At 41.0% G+C, this 20,452-nt stretch overlaps 1 protein-coding gene across 1 annotated transcript in view; it reads right to left on the bottom strand.

The window, feature by feature from the left end:
• Positions 1-20,452, bottom strand: part of CDHR1 (cadherin related family member 1) — a 40,860-nt gene that overhangs the window by 6,253 nt on the left and 14,155 nt on the right. The window contains exons 8-15 of the mRNA XM_065670636.1: positions 19,340-19,418; positions 16,334-16,434; positions 15,279-15,482; positions 11,587-11,739; positions 8,717-8,881; positions 6,881-6,948; positions 4,092-4,320; positions 2,916-3,170 (exon numbers count right to left, since the gene is read on the bottom strand). Of these exons, the coding sequence (XP_065526708.1) occupies positions 2,916-3,170; positions 4,092-4,320; positions 6,881-6,948; positions 8,717-8,881; positions 11,587-11,739; positions 15,279-15,482; positions 16,334-16,434; positions 19,340-19,418 (1,254 nt within the window). The remainder of the gene's footprint in view (positions 1-2,915; positions 3,171-4,091; positions 4,321-6,880; positions 6,949-8,716; positions 8,882-11,586; positions 11,740-15,278; positions 15,483-16,333; positions 16,435-19,339; positions 19,419-20,452) is intronic.

Genomic DNA, 20,452 nt, shown 5'->3' with positions numbered 1-20,452 from the left:
TCACCAGCTACATTTAGAAGTCTAAATGAGTGGCCAAAGCTATTAAGGACTGGAGATTATGCTGTCTAAATGTGGATTTAAGCCTCAGTCCATGAAGAGGTGTAAATAAATGCCCCCATATATTTGCAGAATCTCAGTACAGCCATGAGGCAGAGGGATCTCCTCATCAGGCCAATCTTCAGGATCAGGACTAGGAATCAGCTTTCCATGAAAATCTCAGGTAGCAGGAATAGATTTTTGAGTGAGACATAAGGGTGAAAAAACTGGCTTTTTCAGCACGTTTCATATTCTGTTGAGAAAGGATAGATTAACAGTCGCCACTCAATACCAATTTCCATAAACCCAGACTCAGTTAAATTAAAAGGCCTCTGGATTTTTTTATCACTGTATTATTCCAAGAGCAAAAGGTCCTTTTGATGTGCAATACTGCTGAACTTAGCCACTAGGCATCTATCTCAAAGGGCACAGCCCTGCGCTAATTGCAATGGTAAATGTTAATCAGAAAATATGCCTGTTTAATTACTTAGTGTGATTAACACTGCAGGAAACCTCTAGAGGATGCATTCAAAAATATCCTCCTCATCCAAAATCAGTAATAAATAAATGCCCACCAAACAGCTAACTGAAAGAAACTTTTTACAGCTGAAGCACAGAGGGATGAAATATACATTTGTAACAGCCTCAGAAAGCTGGAGAGTACACAATGTTCCTATATGGAGAGACTCTTCTTCACAAAGCATTAGCAGTGATTGCATGGTCTCTGGGACACAGAGAGGGACCAAAGGTTGCGTACACTGATACTGCATTACATCTCACTCACATGCAAGCTGAAATTTGAGAGAGGTTTTTGCAAGGAGATGTGATGCTTTTTGATGAAAACAAAACAAAACCAACACAAATCATTGCAAGCAATGGAAGAATTATCGAAGAAATGTACAAAGTCTTATGGAGGATGCAACATCAGATCAGTAGTGCAGACCCTGCTGAAGAGACCCACTCAAGTGAAGAAAGAAGATACTGTGTCGGGATTTTTTATTGAGCATGGGAGGAAGAGAAAGAAAATCTATCTGAGAGGAATACGTGTCTCACTGCCTTCTCTGCTTCCCTTTTAGAATTTATCCCTCACTTTGTGCCAAATTTGTGCCCCTGGAGGGGGAGAAAAGGAAGCAGAGGAGAAAGTTTGTACAAGACAAGTGCTGATGTGCTTGAAGGACAAGAAGGAAATCCAGGAAATAAGCTGCTCTTATTTTCCTTCTAGATGTCCTTCATCAGCTGGCTTAAGGACAGATCTTCTACCCCAGCAGAGGAGCTATAGTGCATGCTCCATCCCCTCGACATCCCTCAACCCTGTGCCTTAGCCCTGCATACTAATGGAGAAGTCACCAGCTCATCGGGGGAGGAAGGAAAACTGGAGACCAAATACTGGGGGCCAAGACTGGGGACAGCGCCTGCTGCCACCTGGTACCACACGCTCCTGGAATGTGCGCCCTGTGAGAAGCCTGGAAGCAAGGCAGGGAGGGCTGGAGCTCCCACTGTTGGCTGCAGGTAGAAATTCTTATTTGCTATATAAAAACGACCAAAACATCTAGTTTCCATGGGAATCACAGTGTTAAGCAGTTTGTTTCCTTTATATCAGTAAGAATGGCTAAACCTCTAGAGTGATCACAGAAACCCAGCCTGTGCAGTCCCCTACTTCCACATGTCCTGGCCTTGAAGCAGCATTTTCTACCCATAATGAGCCCCCAGCAGTGTTGCACAGCAGCTTCCAAGGAGCCTGCAGCAGGACTGGCCAGCCCCAAGAAGCAGCCCTATGCCAGGTACCCCCTCTGCTAGGGCAGACCGAAGTCACCTGGCTGTTCTGACACGACAGTTCTCTGTGAGACAACAGAGACTGAGGGTTATTCCTGTGCTGCTAAGTTTATCTTGCCAATGCGCACAAGTGTTCTCTGAAGACAGCTTTTAACTTCCAGCAGGCTCTGAACTGTGTACAAGAAGTATCATATAAACGCACCTGATAAGGAGTATCAATGGAACAAGAGCGTATGGAGAAAACAGAGAAAGACTGTAACAGATAAAGGAGCAGTAGGTGCACTTTGACCAAAGAGAAGGCCAGCTGCTGTCTGTAGGAAGAGATTTGCGTCTTTGCCCAGTATGTGTGTGGTCCAGAGATTGTCAGGTTAATGATGTGTTTCTCATCTACTTTAAAGCCCATTTCCACCCTGCTGGTACCTACTTAAAGACATGGCAAGACAGTTACAATAAATAAGAATCATGAAAGCATGTGCTGCTTGTTCTTTTGTTGGTGTAAAGGTTGGACTAACAGGAAACTCTCAATCTATGTGTGAATCTTTTGGAGTGTTCCAGTTTTGTCTGCTGATAATACTGCAATTATTAAACTCACATTTCTATAACAGTTTTCTCACTTTTCCTCTGTCACTTATGTTGACACGCAAAACTGGGCTGATATATTTCACTCTGGCCACAGCTACTTTCTATTCACTTTTTGTAGGGAAAAAGATTATTTTTCTTCTGTTGAATTACATAAAAAAAATGCAGAAATTTAGCAGTCAGGATTTACCTTTACTCTCAGGAGTCTGTAGTCTTTTATTTGCATCTATCTCTAAAAATCAGATGCAAGATATTAATCTCCCAACCATATTATGCTCCCACCTTTCTACTTTTGCAATTTCTCTGATCAAAATGTCTTTTACACTTGTTCTCTGTAGAATCCAGCTTCACCACAAGGCTCTAGAAACACTACAAAACAGAGCTAGCAAGGAGGGAGAAGGAATGGCTGGCAACATTTTGGCTAGATTTCAATTCCTGAAGCATTTTTAAAGTACTGTCGGGAATGAAGCAGTGTCTACTCTTCGGTGCCTCTCACATAAGGATTTTTTAAAATAACATTTGCTTACCTCCTCTGTGATATCAATCTTCAGGACTGCTGTGGTACTGAAGGATGGGGAGCCTCGGTCTTTGGCCTGCACCACCACTGACCATATGCAGTCTTTGTTCTTTGTGATATTGTGGATAATGTCCAGGGAACGGATATAGGATTTCAGTTTGATTTCCCCAGTGCTTTGGTCTATATCAAACACGTTGGCTGGATCTGCTTGCATGATGGAATAATCCACAATGTTGTTGGGTTCTTCTGCATCTTGATCTATAGCCTGGTAGGAGAAGCGTAAAGAATAGAGATGTTATTGTTTGTATCTTTGCCTGAAGACAAAACTCAGAGTTTCTGAGCATTCATTTCTGATAATACCCATGCTGTGACTGGGCTGTTTTTCTTTCATCTTGGAAACAATTTCCCCTTTTCTGGTATCAGCTATGCTATATTTTCTGGTGAAAAACAGCAGGACTAGGTTATTTTTGTATAAGCGATTTTTGAGATTAAACAGTATCAGAGAAAAAACTGAACCGTAACCTATTTGTAGAATGTAAATGGTCCACTGCTGGGGAGTTTCTTGCACAGCATGGGGACAAATGTGAAGTAGTAGGGAACAATGGCATTAGATCCACACTATAAACTATAGCTGCCCTAATTTCTGTGCTGTGGTATTTTTTCTGCTAACATTAAGTGTTGTGTAATCTTCACTATATGCATTCAAATCTATGTAACACTAGATATTCTGCTCCTTTGCCTGTGAATTGTTATTGCAATTTTTTAGCCTCCTTTTCCACACTGGATCAAGGAATATAATTCTGCAAAGCAAAGGGAAAGAAGCTTTGTGGTTAGGCACAAAGATGTGGCAGGAAGGTTAAGTATTCAAAACCCTGTACTTTCATTCACTCATCTTATTTGGGCTTTTTATGATCACTGTATAATCTAGGGTTCTCCACCAGTGGGTGATTCAAATACTGTAACAGAACTGTATCTTTTGCTTACAGAATTTATTTCTCCCTCTCAGCAGTCTGTAAATACTATCATTCCATGCTTTAATCCACTTGTTACATACAGATGAATGTGAAAAATAGAGCCCCAGTAAAAGGTAACTTTCAGACATTCATCACATTTCCTGAACAATAAACATTAGAGCTCAGGCTTTTCCAAAGCACTCTGGTTTGTGACACACAGTGTTATCTCTTACCTCTATCTTCACTGGTGACCCAATGATCATCGTCTTTTCCTGGATGTTTTCATTGAACTCTGGAGAGTGGTCATTGACATCTAGCACAGTGATAAACACTTCAGCCAAGCTGTATTTCCCATCTGTGTCCTCTGCCTTCACATAGAAATTATACTTTGAGTTCACTTCAGCATCTAATACAGCCCAGGGCTGAGTATAAATTATACCTGTTGATGGGTGGATTAGGAACCTGCAAAAGAAGCATGCAAAGACTTTTGGTTCTTTTGGTCATTTAATGTGTGTTTACAGCCTGGGGGAAAGGTGGGCTTTAAACATTGAAATGTTGTGCCAAAAGACTGGTTACTCTTCATCTAACTCCTGTCTGGCTATATCCTTTAGGCTTGAAAACCAGAGAATTATCAGTTCCTGGTGTTTTTCGATCTATTGAGCATTAGCCATTTTAGGTGCATTTTCTGTTAAAGTCTGTCCCCTTGGTAAATATGCAGTGTGATGGTCTTCTCCTAGAATAATTTCTTAGTGTTAAAAAACTAAGGAACTGTATTTTTTTTTTTCTTTTTTTTTCTCTTTTGTAAGTACCACATATTAGATCATGTCCTGCATAAATTAAGATTGATTGATATCACCTTAATAGCTAAAGGAAGCATGCTGCATATTATATTTTAGCTCTTCACTTCTCAAAATGAGTAAGAAAAATGGCTGCTCTCAAATCCTCCAAAATGTGGGGCTAATTATCTCCCCCAAAAGTAATGACTTTTCCGTAGACTAGCACTGGGATGGAGTGGGTGTTCAGATTTATCTGTAGCAAGTTTGATTCTACATATTTGTAATTACTGAGACACTGCCAAAAGTGTCAGCCAAAACCTTGGATTTATAGAGAAGATACTAACAGAGTGTCTTCTTAAAATGGGCTGCCAGTGTAGGTTCCAAGCAGTAGGGTTTTTAACAGATGAAGGGTTTTATATACTATTTAATTAATGTACAAGATAACAAAATATTTTCTGTATTTCAACTGTGAGCACAATTGAGAGTAATTGTAAAAAGGGTACTTAATAATCCAGACCCTTCAATTGTTTTCATTACACTGTTAAATACAAATACAAGTCTTGATGAAAGCCAAGACATAGAGGTCGAAAGATCTGTGCAAACTCTTGATGGGAGACAGTGCCCATACCAAGTGCCTCCTTAGTACACAGCCCAGGCTAACCATGCAGAGAGGGCTCTCATCACCCACATTTTAGTGGAAGAACAGAAGCACAGAAATGTGAAGGCATTTCAGCAGCATACCCCACTCCCACTGAGAGCTTAGATATAGGATTACAAGCATAATGGTTTCATCTTCAACAGTTAACATGATTCTTCTCACCCCAATGCAACTCATCTTTCTGCCAATGCAACTACATATCCACTGATGAAACCCCTGAGATAGAAAAAATCATGCATCTAGTTGAAACTCTCACATCTACACCAAACTTGTGTGTTCAGCAGACCTGGAGGTCCCGGGACCAGGCGGTCAATCCAGCTTTACAGAGACATGCCATTCTGGCACAAGGTAAAAAAATCATACTTAAAAAGAAAGAAAAAAAAGTATTCGCTCTTAATTTCTTCACAGAAGAACAGTGAGTCTGCACATGCCCATAATTCCAATCAGAATAAAGTTGCACTCACATTTTTTTCTAAATCCTTAGTCAACAACATTCATAAACTTCTTTGCACCAGCTGCTATATTCTAAACCTGAAAGGTCTGCCTATATGACATGACCTTTGCCTGCTTGCCTGTATGCAGTTAACAGCTAGCTTCAGGACTTAGTGGAGAGCTGAAAACTATGCATCATGGAAATGCACCTGTATGTGTATCCTTCTGGCTACAGAAGAGGTTCGCCCTTGTCATCTTGTATTTTGGACTTTGATTGTGCCTCCTAAAAGGCTTTCACCTTAACAGGAAGAGTTCAGCTTTAACTATAGGTGGATAATGTCCATAGAAAAACAGGTTCTGTGGATAAGCCATATGCAGGAGCTGCAAGTTCCAGAAGCAATAACTGTGATGGCCAGTGACGCTAGCCATGGCAGCAAGTGGGCCAGGGCAACTGCCGGGATAGAAGCACTGTGGCAGAAACCAGTGTTTCAGGTTCAGAATGTTCTTACCCATCACTGTCCCCCAAAACAGGGGGAGAGAGCTAGGCATCATTACAAAATCAAGTAAACAAAGGATTTCCTTCTTCGCTGATACAGGACTATTAGGTTTAAATACATAAAATGTTCTGAACACTCAACGCAGCTGGCCTCCATAGCTGAAGCTTACATTTGTGAAAGTCTTGTCTTCTTTGATTTATGTTGACAAGAGTTAAAACTAAACTATCTATACAACTGAATGGAAAGTAAAGAGGAAAGAGCAAGGGGTGTTTTTTTGTCCTCCAGAACTGACTTTTCACAACTAGACCAAAACCTCCCCTTCCTCTCTCTTATAAGCGTTTTTTAAATGGTGATTGAGCAGATCCTCTGTACTGGTACTTTAGCTGCCTTATGTCTCTTTGGGGGCTTGTGGGTAAAATTCCATGAGTTCATGAAGCAGATGTTTAATGATCACACTAGTTTTTCTGTTGTTGTTTTTGCAGAACTCACAAAGAACATGGCATAAATGTCCTTGGAAATGAGCAGGTCAAGACTGAGTCTGTTCTTTGAAAAAAAAAAAAAAAAAAAAGGAAATCTTTTAAAACCCTGCTTAGAGGTTATGTAGTTTTCTTTCTTGTTTTTTTTTTTGTTTTTTTTTTTTTTTTTTAGTTTTTACTTACAGATCTGCTCCTGTTCCATAGATGGAGTACTTGACTTCTCCCCAAAGCCCTGAATCTGGATCTGTAGCCTTAATAAAAAGAAATAAGAGAATCAACCTCTACTAAATTGCAAGAGAGAAATTTTTCTTTTAAAAACAGGCCATATAAAAACCCAAACGCTTTTCACTCTTTTTGCCATCACATTTGTAGGGTGAAACCACATAAAACAAATGTGCAAAATATAACACAAGGAAACGTCGCTGGTCTTCGCAGGAAGCTGTTAAGATGCCGCCTGTCTCCTGCCCAATCTGGTGCCCAGAGGCTCTAGCAGGGAGAAAGCCACTAGATGGCTCCATCTATTGACATTTAACACATCCTTCCTTTAGTAAAGATAGAGCTAATCTTAATGACAAAAAAACCAAACTGCCCACTGTCAAACCTTCCTAATTATCAGTTAAATATTAATGTCTATCCTCCAGACAAAATTATTAGGTTTATATAGAGTATTTTTTTAAGCCTTTGCTTGTTTAATTGATTCAATTTAATGCACAACAAATGCTTCAACTTATACCCGATTTTTTTTGTATTCTAATCACTCTTGTGCCTGTGTGATTTTCAGTAATGCAGATACTACCTCAGATGATATCTTTGTTCCAGACTCTTGTTGGCTTCCTTAGCTCAGGATTAGGAAATCTACTGATTTGGTAACAGCTATTTCCAGAAGCTCCTACTTCTTTGGTAGCTCTGAGCACGTGTTGACAGCACATGACAGTAAATTTTATATGGACTTGCCAGCTGCAACGGCCTGTGTACCTTGGCTCAGAATGGGTAATTGCATTGTTTTGCAAACTTATTTATTTTTTTTTCTGCTGTTCACCTCCTAGTATTTCTTAGTCGTCTTGCTGCAAAGATAGTGATGTTTGGGATTCTGTTTTCTGCAGAAACCAGAAAGTTGTTTTCTTCTAATAAAACTTTCTGTACTGTTTAAGTTCCAGTTCTTCTTTTGTTCTTCCATCCCTAAAATTTGATTTCAGTACTTTATTATTCTGACTCTTTCTTTCTTACTTGCAGTCAGCATGTGCTGCAGATCTCTGGCAATCTGCCGCCATCATTCTTACCCATCCGTGAGGCCTCTGCAAGGTGACTTGCATCACCCACTGAGCCTCAGATGGCCAGGTGCTTTCTCAGCTTTGTGGCATGAGGTCTGTTTCCAGTCCTAGCAGCTGCATTAAAAGAGATACAGCTCACATCAATGGCTGGAAATGCTTCTCCAGCACATGCGGTCCATGTAACACCCTGACTTTCTTTTTATGAAAATGTGGGATACTGGAAAATCCATAGGCATATTTTTCCTACTGTGAGAGGATGTTTCTTTCCATGCTCTAAACGTTTTAATGTTATATTCTTGTCTTCATTAACTGTCTAATTATGCATTTAGCCGCCAGATTCCTCTCACTAGAAGACTAATACTGACTAGCAACCATGTTGTTTTCTTTTTACTTATACTTAAGTAAGCAAATCCAGTAAATCCAATTCCACTTAATCATAACTGAATCTTCCTGCTGGACACTGATTTGACTGGGGTTTTCTTAATACTCACAGGCCATGTGATTTGCCTTAAAAGGAGATGGCCTTTAATTAAAAAACAAAGTAAATTTGTGGTTCCGAAAAATGTTTGCCTAAGAGTTTATTTTTTCAGAGTGGATTTTTTTTGTTGATTCTGGAAAGGATTTGGAGTTCTGTCTGGAAGCTGAGTGGCGGGTAAGATTTTTTACTTGTCTCTCCCCTATTTTTAAGGTACTGTCTCCACAGGCACCTAGAAAAGACAGAATTTCTTAAGAGATGAATGAAACTTACTGTGACAGCAACTACGTTTGAGCCCCCTGGGGAGTTCTCAGGGATCCTGGCGATGTAGTAGTCAGAAGAGAACTTTGGGACATTGTCATTGGTATCCAGCAAGCGTATCACTACATCAGCTGTTGAGCTGAATTTCTCCGGTGTGTTCACCTCTATTGCAAGAAGCTAGGAAGAGAAAACCACGGAATTACTACAAAACAGCTATTATTATCTCTTAAAGAAGCTTCCTCCCACTGCCCATGGTGTGTTGGTGCTTTTTAGCCTGGATGGCTCAAAAACAGGGACATGATAAGCTATATCAGTATGCTGCCTAGGCTCATCTCTACATGCTTGCAATAGGCAATCAGCTGTGAAAAAAGCACATCAAACCTGTGTATATATGGTAGACTTCACATGACAGATGTGGTTGATCATAACTAACCAACACAGCTGAAAAGCCATAACAGAAGCAAGCAAACGCCCATCCCTGGGCAGTCCCTAGAATCTAGGGAAACGTAAGCACAGAATGATTTTGAATAACCACTCAAACTGGATCATTATCCTTTGCAGAGGATGCATGCATTCTTCATCAGGAAAGAAGTCAGGGCAATAAACAGGGTAAAGAGATGGCACAACTGGTGCCCTGAGATGTTTGGAAGCAGCAGTACCCCAACCCAAAATGCAGGATAGTCAGGAATGAGACGTGTACAGCAGAATCTCATTTCATGAAGTTTGTGAGAACTCCTGCCACCAGACTTCTGGGAAACTGTACCCTCACTGCCTCATGCTGATTAGAATGTTATCACATACCCACAGGGACTTCTGAATTACCTCACTGTATTTGAGGGCAAACAGAGGACTCTGGCATAACACATTCTCGTAACTCTGTTCTTCTGAAAAGGGAGGCAACCACATACAGCAAGACCAGGAATGGAGAGAAGACAGCAGCATGGATTCTCTGGCTGGCCATCAGCAGAACTTAACACCAGTGCATGCCTATCGCATCCCTCAGTTGAGGGATGGCAGTGCTGGGTTAGCAAGATGGTTTCTCACATTGCCCCTTAATGCGCAGCTAATTGATGCAGGGAAGAGCAGCCACCACAGAGCATGAAGCCCCTGACAAGGTGGGACAACAATATGTCTCCTTTGGCAGAGGGACTTGAGATCTGAAAGGCCAACTGGAGGGGTACAAATTACACAGCTGCTATACCTTGGGGAAACCCACTCTAGCTCTTGGGCAGCTGAAAATGAAGGTGGTCCTGACTAATTATGTTTAAGAGGCAGCCCTCAATGGAACACAGATTTTCTCTACTAGTCTTTTGTTCAGGTAGGTTTTCAGTGCATCTCCCAGTCAAATTAACTTTAACTCCTCTCTGGCATTTTACTGCTCAATAACAAACAAAATCCCCTGAAAATAGCTTCTCAAAATTGCTGTAGGATACATGTTGTATAGAAATAAGAATCTATTTCATCAAAATTCCAGAATGACTACTTGGCAACTAAAACTGGGTAGAAAGTGATTTGGACTTTTCAGGGAAATGGAGACAGCAATGAGGTCTTTATAAATTATTTGCTGCCATATATTACTACCATGTCATACAGCTGCACCTTCTTCATTTAGAATCTAGACAAAGGTTCCACATTTTCAGCAAAACCTTATGGTCTTTCTCCAGCAGAAAAAAAAAAATTGTCCAAAAATAAGAAAGAAAAAAAAAAAAAGCAAAAGTAAATAATTGCTTAAACTAAAAAAACCAAAAATTATATATATGTGTATTATTTTTTCTGGTAATTAATTCTTTCAGTGCTCATGGCAATCACACTAACTAGTTTGATTTCTATTAGTATTCATGAGGAGGCCATGAGTAACTGCTTTATTGGTCAGTAGCACTTTATAGCCCTTTCAGAATCTTCCATTTTAATCCAATAATGGTGCCTCATATTTTTTTAGCATCTATAACCTATGAAGCTCAAAATGACTAAGGAACGTTACAAGAGGAGACATGAAGCATAATGCAACGGAACTTGGTAAGGACACAAAACAAGCCATATAGCAAGGGTGAGAAAAAAATCCAAGAAGTTGGCTTCTGGGCTGTGCAAACCCCACCATTTTGCACAAAGTCAAAACTAGCATACGTTAATACTCTGCTAGATAGTGCGGGCATTTTTGTTTTAATGATTTCAGGGATTGTCTACGCCATTCTTTGCAGTCAGAACTGAGCCATCTATCCTCAAGTTCACAGGCGGATGACACAAAACCAGACTACTTAATTATATTGTTGATGAGTCAATGAATCCATTTGGGAAGGTGATAATGCAAAGGTCCACCTTTAGGATCAAAGCTGGCTCTTGTATGGCTAGGTTAGAACATGGGTGAGGTAGATTCAGGTCAGACTGCAAAATGCCATATAGACAGATACACTCTGACAAAGTCAACAATTTTTGGTAATTATCTTTCAGTCGGGTGGGATCTTCAGCCTGCCAACATTCAAGGGCATGATCATGAACCAAATTACTTAGGACCAAGTGGGTAAAGTTCTGGCCCCAAAGAAATAGGATTTCATCCTCTGCAGTCATTGTTTTAAGAGCAGAAATAACACCCTTAGGGTTCAGTCTAGAATTACTCAGAGCCACTAACATGTGCAGTCTTCACAGAGAGATAATAATCAACATTTTTCACTGACTAGACTAAATTAGTTCACATATGCATCCATTAAACCTTTGAAAGTTGATGAACCAGAAGCTGAAATGAGTTTCCCTTACATAGAATATAACATCACTGACAATGCATCAGACAGCTCTGGGTGGATTAAGAAGCCAAATCCCATCAGATACATAAGCCATCATATATATGTGATATACACAGGATGAGAGGACCTGGAAAGTAGAAGTACCTTGAAGGTTAACACCTTGAATTTCTCATAGTCAATAGCGGCAGAATTTTCCACTATTATTGTAACCTGAGCCTCATTCAGGACTGTTTGAGGAACCACTCGGAAGATGCCACCAGGTCCAACAAGACGGAGGTTGAATTTAGCATTGGCTCCCTGTGAATAAAAGTAGATACAGCATTGTTTTCAGTGAATGAGGCATTTCTTACAGCCTAGCCTGGCTCTGTTTCTTCACACTGTATAATATCAAAATGAATCTTACTGCTTAGAACCCTCTGCTCTCCATCCCCTGGGCAAGAGACTGCTAAGAAGCTTAGTTATATAATCCCTCCAGCCCTGGTCACAAAATGGACACAGCTTTTTTTAAAATAGATTGACAAGCATGGCTATTCTTTCAGTCAGAATGGAAAAACCCTGCAGCAGGACTGGCTAAGAGAGGGATCTTGTGGCAAGCAGCCTGGGGTTTTGTACCTCACACTGTGAGCTAGAGCAAGTGACAGAGTTGACATCATGTGCACATCGGCAGGCAAGTCCTGCCTTCTCCTGGTTCCTGCCAAGGAAAGACAACTGAATTGTCCTGTCAGGACAACAGACACCTCAAACACTCAGCCTGTGTGCTAAGAGCTCACAGCCTGGGATGGTGATGAAGAACCACAGAGATGTTCAATTTCTAAACAGAGGTGGCATGCTACAGTTTGCATTGACTGGGTTAAACTATCCCAGAGTTACAGCCATTAGACCTTTTGGAAGTTGATACACTTGGACATAGGAGCTCCACTTGTGCAGAATAAAATCTGACATGCATTTGACAGATCCAGGTGAAGTGAGAAGCCAAATCCCATTATACAGATAAACTTTCTAGCCAGAGAGGACATGGAAAGCAGCGGTATCTAAAAGGTTACCCCCAGTTGTGTGTGAGTTGGGAAGATGTCCTGGGTTCAGCAGTAGCAGTCATTTTCCTCCTTCTTAGTAGCTAGTGCAGTGCTATGTTTTCATTTTTTGGCCTGGGGAGAGAGCTGATAACGCCGATGTTTTCAGTTGGTGCTCAAATGTTTGGTCTGGCCAAGGACTTTCTGAGCCTCATGCTCTGCTAGGGAGGAGGGGAAGCTGGGAGGAAGGAGAGATAGGACACCTGACCCAAGCTAGCCAAAGAGGTATTCCATACCACAGCACGTCATGCCCAGGAGGTAACTGAGAGTTACCCCAGAAGGGCTGGGGGGACTGCAGGGTTGGACGAGGTATCAGTCAGTGCTTGGCTGGGGGGAGTGGAGTGAGTTATTGGTCGGCTGGTGTTGAGGTGTTGTATTCTTTCCCCTTGTTATTTCCTTTATCATTATTATTATTGGTGGTAGCAGCAGTGGTTTGTGTTATACCTTAGTTACTGAACTGTTCTTATCTCAACCCGTGGGAGTTGCATTCTTTTTGATTCTCCTTTCCGTCCCTCCAGGTGTAGGGGGAGGGCAAGAAGGGGGGAGTGAGAGAGCTACTGTGTGATTTATGGATGACTTTTGCTTAAGCCAGAGCCAGTTGGACAGACCAATTCTCTTAAATCACACTGGAGCATGGAAGAGAAAAGATGCAATGGCGATTCTTATTTTTCTGTCTTAGAGGGAAGGTGGGAAAATAAGCTGAATCCACTTTACCAACCCTCTGGGTACATCAGTTTCTCAAATGATGTCATCTTTACACTGTGACAAACCAACCAGATTCATCACCTGACTGCTACCATGTTCTTTCCCTAGCACGAATCTTGAGAAGAAGAATTTCTAATAATAACTTTTAAACAGGATAACTCTACTTTCAGCTGTATCTCTGGAGGGCTTGTTATGAACAGTTTTTGCTGCAACCCTAGCTCATGTCAAGAGGAAAAGTGTTCAGCAGTAGTCTCCCAAGGGAAACAGAATGACCTTGGATCCAAACTGAGTGGTCTGGGTTGCTTGGTCATATAAACCCCTGAAGCTACAAAGATGACAACAGGTTCTCTTTTGCTGGGTAGTAAAGCAAAAACACAGAAAGCCAGAGCTGCTGGACTGTGGAAAATAGTGCTGATAGGGAAAGTGTTCTGTCTGACAATACAAGGTCCTTTGCCCTTTGGAGTGCACGTGACTGGAGAGACAGTGGCATGGGGCAGGGAGGAAGAGAACTGCCTCCCTCCAGCAGCTGAGTGATTTCTCACAGTGAAGTCCCCTGAACCCAGATCTTCTCAAAGCAGACCATGTTGCTGTATGTCTTCAAGCAGCCAGTCATGGGACACAGGAATGACTGAAGGAACAATAGCACAGGGCCCCTAAGCTGTGTCTGTTGGGTAAAGAGGGCTGAGAAAGAAAACTCTGTATAATGTAAGTAAAGATAAAATTTTCATCAAACTGTAGGTCTAAAGTAGACCTTGCCCACAGCTTCCTCCTCCTCACCTGTTTCAGCCACTCCCCCAAAAGAAAGAGTCACTAATGGCTGTGACAGAAGCATACTCATGTTTAATTTTCTTCTCTATATAGCTCACTTGTGCAGAAATGAAAAATTTGCATTCTACGCCTTAAAAAAAACCAACCCAACCTAGAGTGATGTTTTATACAGTACTAGGAAGCTTCTTGAGAAATCTATACAGTGTATCTAGCAATGCTTTCTGCTTATTTTGTAGTCTAACTTGCAGCCTAAAAGTTTTTTCAGCCTACATATGATACAATATCTATGTTGTCTCTAAATAGAAGAGATGGGTTTTGTTTCTTTCCTTCTGCAGCAACATCCCCTGCGACAATAACAAGATAGATGTAGAACTGCTTTGAAAGCAGTCATTTGTCTGCTTGCTGCAGAGCAGCAGCAGGGAAGGGGAAGAAGCTGGTGAGTTTGATAGAGTACAATACAGTCAAAACAGTACAATACCGAGCACAGTTATATAAGAGCACTCTTTCCACTAGTAATACATTTCTCAGATGCATTAAGCTCTGCTCTTGTCACTACCTAACCTCTGGCTAACTCGGATGGATGCCATTCATACAGTATTTAGCTTAGGAATCCCTATAGCAACTATCACCATAGTATCTATGGGCATCACAGGTCAGTTAAATACCAGGCTGAGATGGACGAAGTCTTCCTTCCTTTATCTGGTTAGACATAGTCATTGTCAGTTGGCATAATTTATAAGATTACCTATAAATATCACTCCATTGGGAATGACTTATCAATGCATGCACTGCAGACTGGCTGTAATGTAAAAGTCAAAGGATAACTTATTCTAATAAAACGAGTGTAAGAGTATGGTCTATATTGTTTCCATCAGGGGCTTTGAAGATACAGGTGGAAATTGTACTTGAGGTGCAATTACTAAAATGACTGGAAACTCTAAGTAAATTGCTGATCAGATTACATTCTCAGAAATTTCATTGATAACACCTGAATGTAACTAGAAGTTAGGAGAAGTTCATAAGGACTGTTCAACTTCAGCTGTTGCAAGAAATGGGCTGCATGTTTGGGACCACCCTTCTCAACATAAGAGTAATATGACAGATTAAGTATACTTCTGGGTCCAAATTCTCTGTGGTAATGGACCCTACAACTACTTTTTTTGTCCTAGGCTTTGGGGCAATGCAGGTGAAATAGTTGAGTTCCTAAAAGGACATTTCCCCATCTGACAGCTCTTCCTAGTCTTTGGGAAAAAAAGGGTAAGAATACTAAAAGTCCACATAATTTCCATTTACCTGATCTGAATCATTGACTGTAATCTTCAGTCCCCTCAAGATTTCACCCTCTGGGGGATGCTCATACATGGTCAGTTCAAATTTGTTCTGAGGTCCATTTTCTCCATAGAACGTTGGTGGATGGTTGTTGAGATCAACCACCCGAATAGTCACCATGGCAAAAGTATACGCTGAAATGTCACCTTCCTGACCGACTTCTGATGCCTGCAGCAGGCAGGAGAGAGAATAATGGTAGTGTACTCTCTTTCATCACTTTCATGTTCAGGTATTATATGCATGTACAAATCACCCTAACACTCTAATTTATATGAAGATTCACAGCCATATATTTCTCTAGAAATCTCAGTCCATTTCACACTGAAGTTTATGATGATTACAACTAGATTATAGTAATAAGCTAGTCCCAATAAAGCCTCAGTGAAAAAATTCTTTCAACTCACCTAGTTGAAAACAGTTCTCTAAAGACAATACAGGTAATCTAACAGAGACAAAGTAACTGTTTGCCTAAAGTGTTGACAAAATAGAAAAGGAAGACAACCTTCAAATTTGCTGTGGTACCACAGGTAACTGATTTTCACATTGCTGCAAGGACTGCAGCTTTGAAAACTCTGCGAGGAAAACTGTACTTGAGGTATTTGGGCAAATATTTGAAGAAGAAAAATTACACACTTTTTTTCCAAGATTTAGTCTGTCATTTCCAATTCTGTTTTGCTGTCTAGGTGAGATTAACTTAAACTGGATATAGTTTTGACAGACAGGCAAACCTCGTTGGCATTTTTCTGAACTGAAGGAACAGTTCCTGTAAAGGTTGTTATTGCTCTAGACTCAGAGATGAAATTAGGACAAAATGACTTCATTTGAAAGAAGTAATTTGAGACATGAAATATTCCAAGGAACAAAACCAGTTTGCTTGGATTTATACTATGCAGCACTCTTCTGAAATATGGGAGGTAGTTTCTAAAACAGGTAAAGTCAGCTAAATTGAGCTATTTTAGACAATCATGCCTACTCATGGCATTTAAGACTAACAGACTTCAAGTGGCTACAGAACATACCTGAACTTTTAGTTCATACACTTCTTTCTTGAGCTGATTTGGGGTTTTTATAACAGAAATGGCTCCAGTTGTGTTGTCGACTTCAAAGGAACCTTCACTTCCTGCAATAAAACCAAGATGCTCTAGTTACATGTGACACTTCCTTTTAAAGAGCAAGCATTAGCAAGCTTTAGCAACCAACCATACATTCAATTCACCGTATCTTTGTCAGTGTCTGTATCCATCTGTATTAGTAGATTTGAAGTCGCTTTTCAGAAAAGAAGCACTTCTATGCCCAGTCACAGCGAGATGAAAATACAAGTAATGGCCAAAAAGGGTTTCCTCCCCTAGGAATGGCTCAGTGGATCTCTGGCCTTGCGGGAAGCTGCCCTTACTTTCCTCTTTCCCATCCTGGTCAGGTTCCCTGCAAGCCTCAGCATCCAGGCATGCAAATTTGGTATACATTTCTATTACGCTGTCTTCTTTATATGCTGGTTTAGACAAAAATAGACATTCCTCATTGTATTTAGCAAATGGATAATTAAGTCTCCGAGAAACAAGAACAATTTTCTCATTAATATCAGCTAAGGTGAAAAGTCTGATGATCTGTCTGAAAGAGATAGTCACTCTTTCTGCAGACAGCATTTCTGGAGAAGCATCTTCTGCCTTCAGATATTCAGTTGTTAAAAAAGCTCTCAGCCTCTTGCAAGGCTGTCCTAAACAAAAAAGGGATTTTTGAGAATATGGGGCAAACCTCAGTGGTTTTGCATTGAGGCAAAATATGACACAGACAGGACAGGGCTGCTGGCTGACATTGCTACCACTGACCTAACTTCCATTGGTCTGAAGAGAAGATCAGTTACATGGCTGCAATCCCTTCAGACCTGGTGAATTTGTGCTGAAACAAATGTTAGCTTGTGGAGAGGCAGCATGTCTCATCACGACGTCTGCATCCATCTCTCCATCATGCCCAGGGAGAGGACCAGTCAGCACCTCAGGGGGCTCTGCCTTGCTCTGCCGGGGGGCTATGGACACCAGTACATGCTATCTCACATATAGTATTGGTCGCAGGATACACTTCGTAGAAGAGCCTACCACTGAAAGTAAGAGAGGAAAACCCTTATAATTGAGGAGATCAAGCCTTCAGAAATAAAGGATGATGACCTGAAAGCCCGGTAATTTTTCTTTCCCTCTAGCTCAATTCCAGTGCTGATTTTTAAACCATCTGATAGTATACCATTTTGCTAATACCTGCAATAACTCAACTTCATTAAAGTACACTAGATACAACATTGAACAGATATTGACTTATACAATGGTTAATTATTAAGATACATTGGCCTGGAAAGTACAGCCTAATTGAGAAGAAGCTTAAGTCAATAGTGGTTTCAAACCACCATACTTCATGTTTTTGCCTAGTTATCACAAGGAAATTGGTAACTCTAAGTGTGTAGCATTGCGTGTGTTCCTTCATACAGCATGTTTAGAGGATTGGAGTGTTTTCTAAAATTATCCCACACTACCCAGATAAAAAATGCTTATAAATAATAAATTTCCTATTTGCGGTTAGTATTTTCTCACCCTTTGATAACCTAGCCTGCAGGTATTAGGATAATGGTTTGTCACACGTAATGCTAGCATCTAAAGTGCAGGGGCAGGTTGGCTGTTCTCATATTTTGTCCTTTATTTCTTCAGCTTTCTATACATTAAAAGGATATTCTCTTCCTGTCTCTTCCATTTGATGCTAACAAAACCCTGTTAATGTGCATGAGGAAAGACTGCTCTTCATTATATTTTATGCTACTTATCTGTCATCTGCCTCCATCTTAATTTTCCACTCTTTCCTAATAATTTACCTTTTTATCCCATACCACCTTTTTGGTCCTCCATTTTCTTTGGAAATCTAATACCTTTCCTCATTAATCCTATTTCCCTTTGACATTTTCCCTGGTTTCTCTGCCTTTGTTTATTCTCCTCACTCAAGTTCTCCTTTGTCTAGCATATTTTCATCACACTTATTTGTTTTTACTCCTCATTCTCCACCTTTTTTTTTTAATCTTTCCTCATTTTCAATCTGTTCTCTCTTTTTTTTTTCAATGTTTCTACCTCCCTTTTACCTATACTCTTTTATCCATTCCCTTGCATTGAGGAGAATGAACCTCAGCAGGGATCCCATCCCACATCAAGGCCAAACCTCAGTTGCAACCCTCTCTGTTCTCTCTAGACCTTGATTTTTAGATCATGTAAGACAGTGAAGAACTTGCTGCATAGCTCTGCAATTAAATCTCAGATTTTTCTTATGAAATTTTGGGATCTCTCACACCTGGGAGTTGGGATGCCCAGTTGCCATGGAAGTCTTGTTTTGGATGGAGAGGGAACCAAACAAAAATAAAGAAGTTGTATCCTGGAGTTAAGCTAAGCTGTTGACTTCACTAGCTAATAAATCATCAGTTCAGCTAAATCATTATCAGTTCAGCTGAGTCTCACATTTATGCTATTAAAAGTCGTGCAACAGACACCCTTAGAAGAGCTAATGAACAACATTAATCTCCAGATAACATCTACTTTCTTCCAACGCAGTGTACAGACAGTGTCTCTTCACTTCTAATTTCTTCTAAGAATTCATAGGTTTTACCATTTAACTACTTTAATCACAATATTAATAAAAATATCCCTCTAGATACCAAGTCTGCATCACCCAATGTATTCTCTTGCCTCCCAGATTACAGATGCTTAGCAGCAATGAATTCATCTCCCTTTATGCTTTCTGAAATGACAAGCAGGCTACTGATGCCTAACAAATCACCAGAATTACTAACTCCAAGTATAGTTCTGTGGAGTGGAAAACTAAAACTTAGTGGATTATATGTTGGCTGTTCTCTGGTAGAAGGAGTTGTCTGAGGTACCTGACATTATCTCATGAGAGTCTCTCTCAGCTTTATTAAACTCTAGCATATTCCATTCTAATTTAATGTCAGATCTGGTTTTGACTGCCCTTCAGATTTCATAAAAGACAAGTCTACTCACCATTCACAATGCTGTAATGTATACTGTTAGGTTTTCCTCTGTCTCCATCAAGAGCAACAACAGTAAGGACTTCAGAGCCCTGGGAAGTAATGGGAAATCACAGTTTGTGTGATGAGATCAAAGAGCAATGAAATTGCAACTGCATATTAATAAATTGGACACTTCCGTAAGTCTTTCTGCAATGAGGTGTAGCAGGCAGACTAGGTACTTTTGCTTGTGCTGTAATGGGAACACAGCAAAGACAATTGACTACCACCCAGAAAAATCAGTGCTTGGCTTCGCAGGGCAGGAGCGGAATACTACTCCTTGGACCAGCTCTGTTGTTCCTACATCAATAGTTAAAGTTGTTTCCAGTGACGTCACCCATGCACTGTACCTCCAGACAAAGTGAGAACGCCTCCGCTCACTGCTATGGACCTGCTGTGCAACCTGCCCTTGTCAGCCTGCTGCCAGCACCATGCTGCTACCTACAGGGATGGCAGAGCAACCCCAGGAGGGCCTGGGCAGCCTCAGGGCATGCCAATATGCCTGCTAAGAGACCAGTGCCAGTTTGCCCAGTACCCAGCCCTCTTGTCCTATTTTCCAACTCAGCTTTGGGTGAGGACCAGAGGACCAGCAGGAGCACTGCACTGCTCCCTATGGGCTGCTCAGTGCCCACTGCTGTGCAGTGCCAGTGGCATGGATTTGAAAAAGCTGCAGACTCTGTGTGGCCACAGTGCCTCAGCCCCCAGGGGTTGGCTAGGCACAGGAGCAGTTGGAAGCCGTGGCCAGGGACACCTCCTTTGAGCCACAGACTTGGACAGAGGCTTTAGAGTAATCCGTCTGAGACTGAAGGTTTAGTTTGAGTCACTACCAAGATGCCCTCTGGAAGCTGCTGTTGTAGGCTTCTGGTGTATCTGTGTGACCCATGGCTGCACAGTGTGCTGAGACACAGGCAGCTACTGAGGAGTCATCTGAACTAATTAAGGTCTGCAAAGGCAAACAGAGATCACAAAGCAATTTGGCCTACAGAACATTTAGGGCATAAAATTGTGATGAAAATTATGATTTAACTGTCCTTAAACTTTCACCGTCTTTCTTTCTGTGCAAGTAATATGGCCATGGGCCATATGT

The sequence above is a fragment of the Lathamus discolor genome, chromosome 3 (assembly GCF_037157495.1).
Source record: "Lathamus discolor isolate bLatDis1 chromosome 3, bLatDis1.hap1, whole genome shotgun sequence".
Classification (NCBI taxonomy): Eukaryota; Metazoa; Chordata; class Aves; order Psittaciformes; family Psittacidae; genus Lathamus; species Lathamus discolor.
Note: the sequence above shows the minus strand (reverse complement) of the source record. Positions and strands in the feature narration are given on the sequence as shown.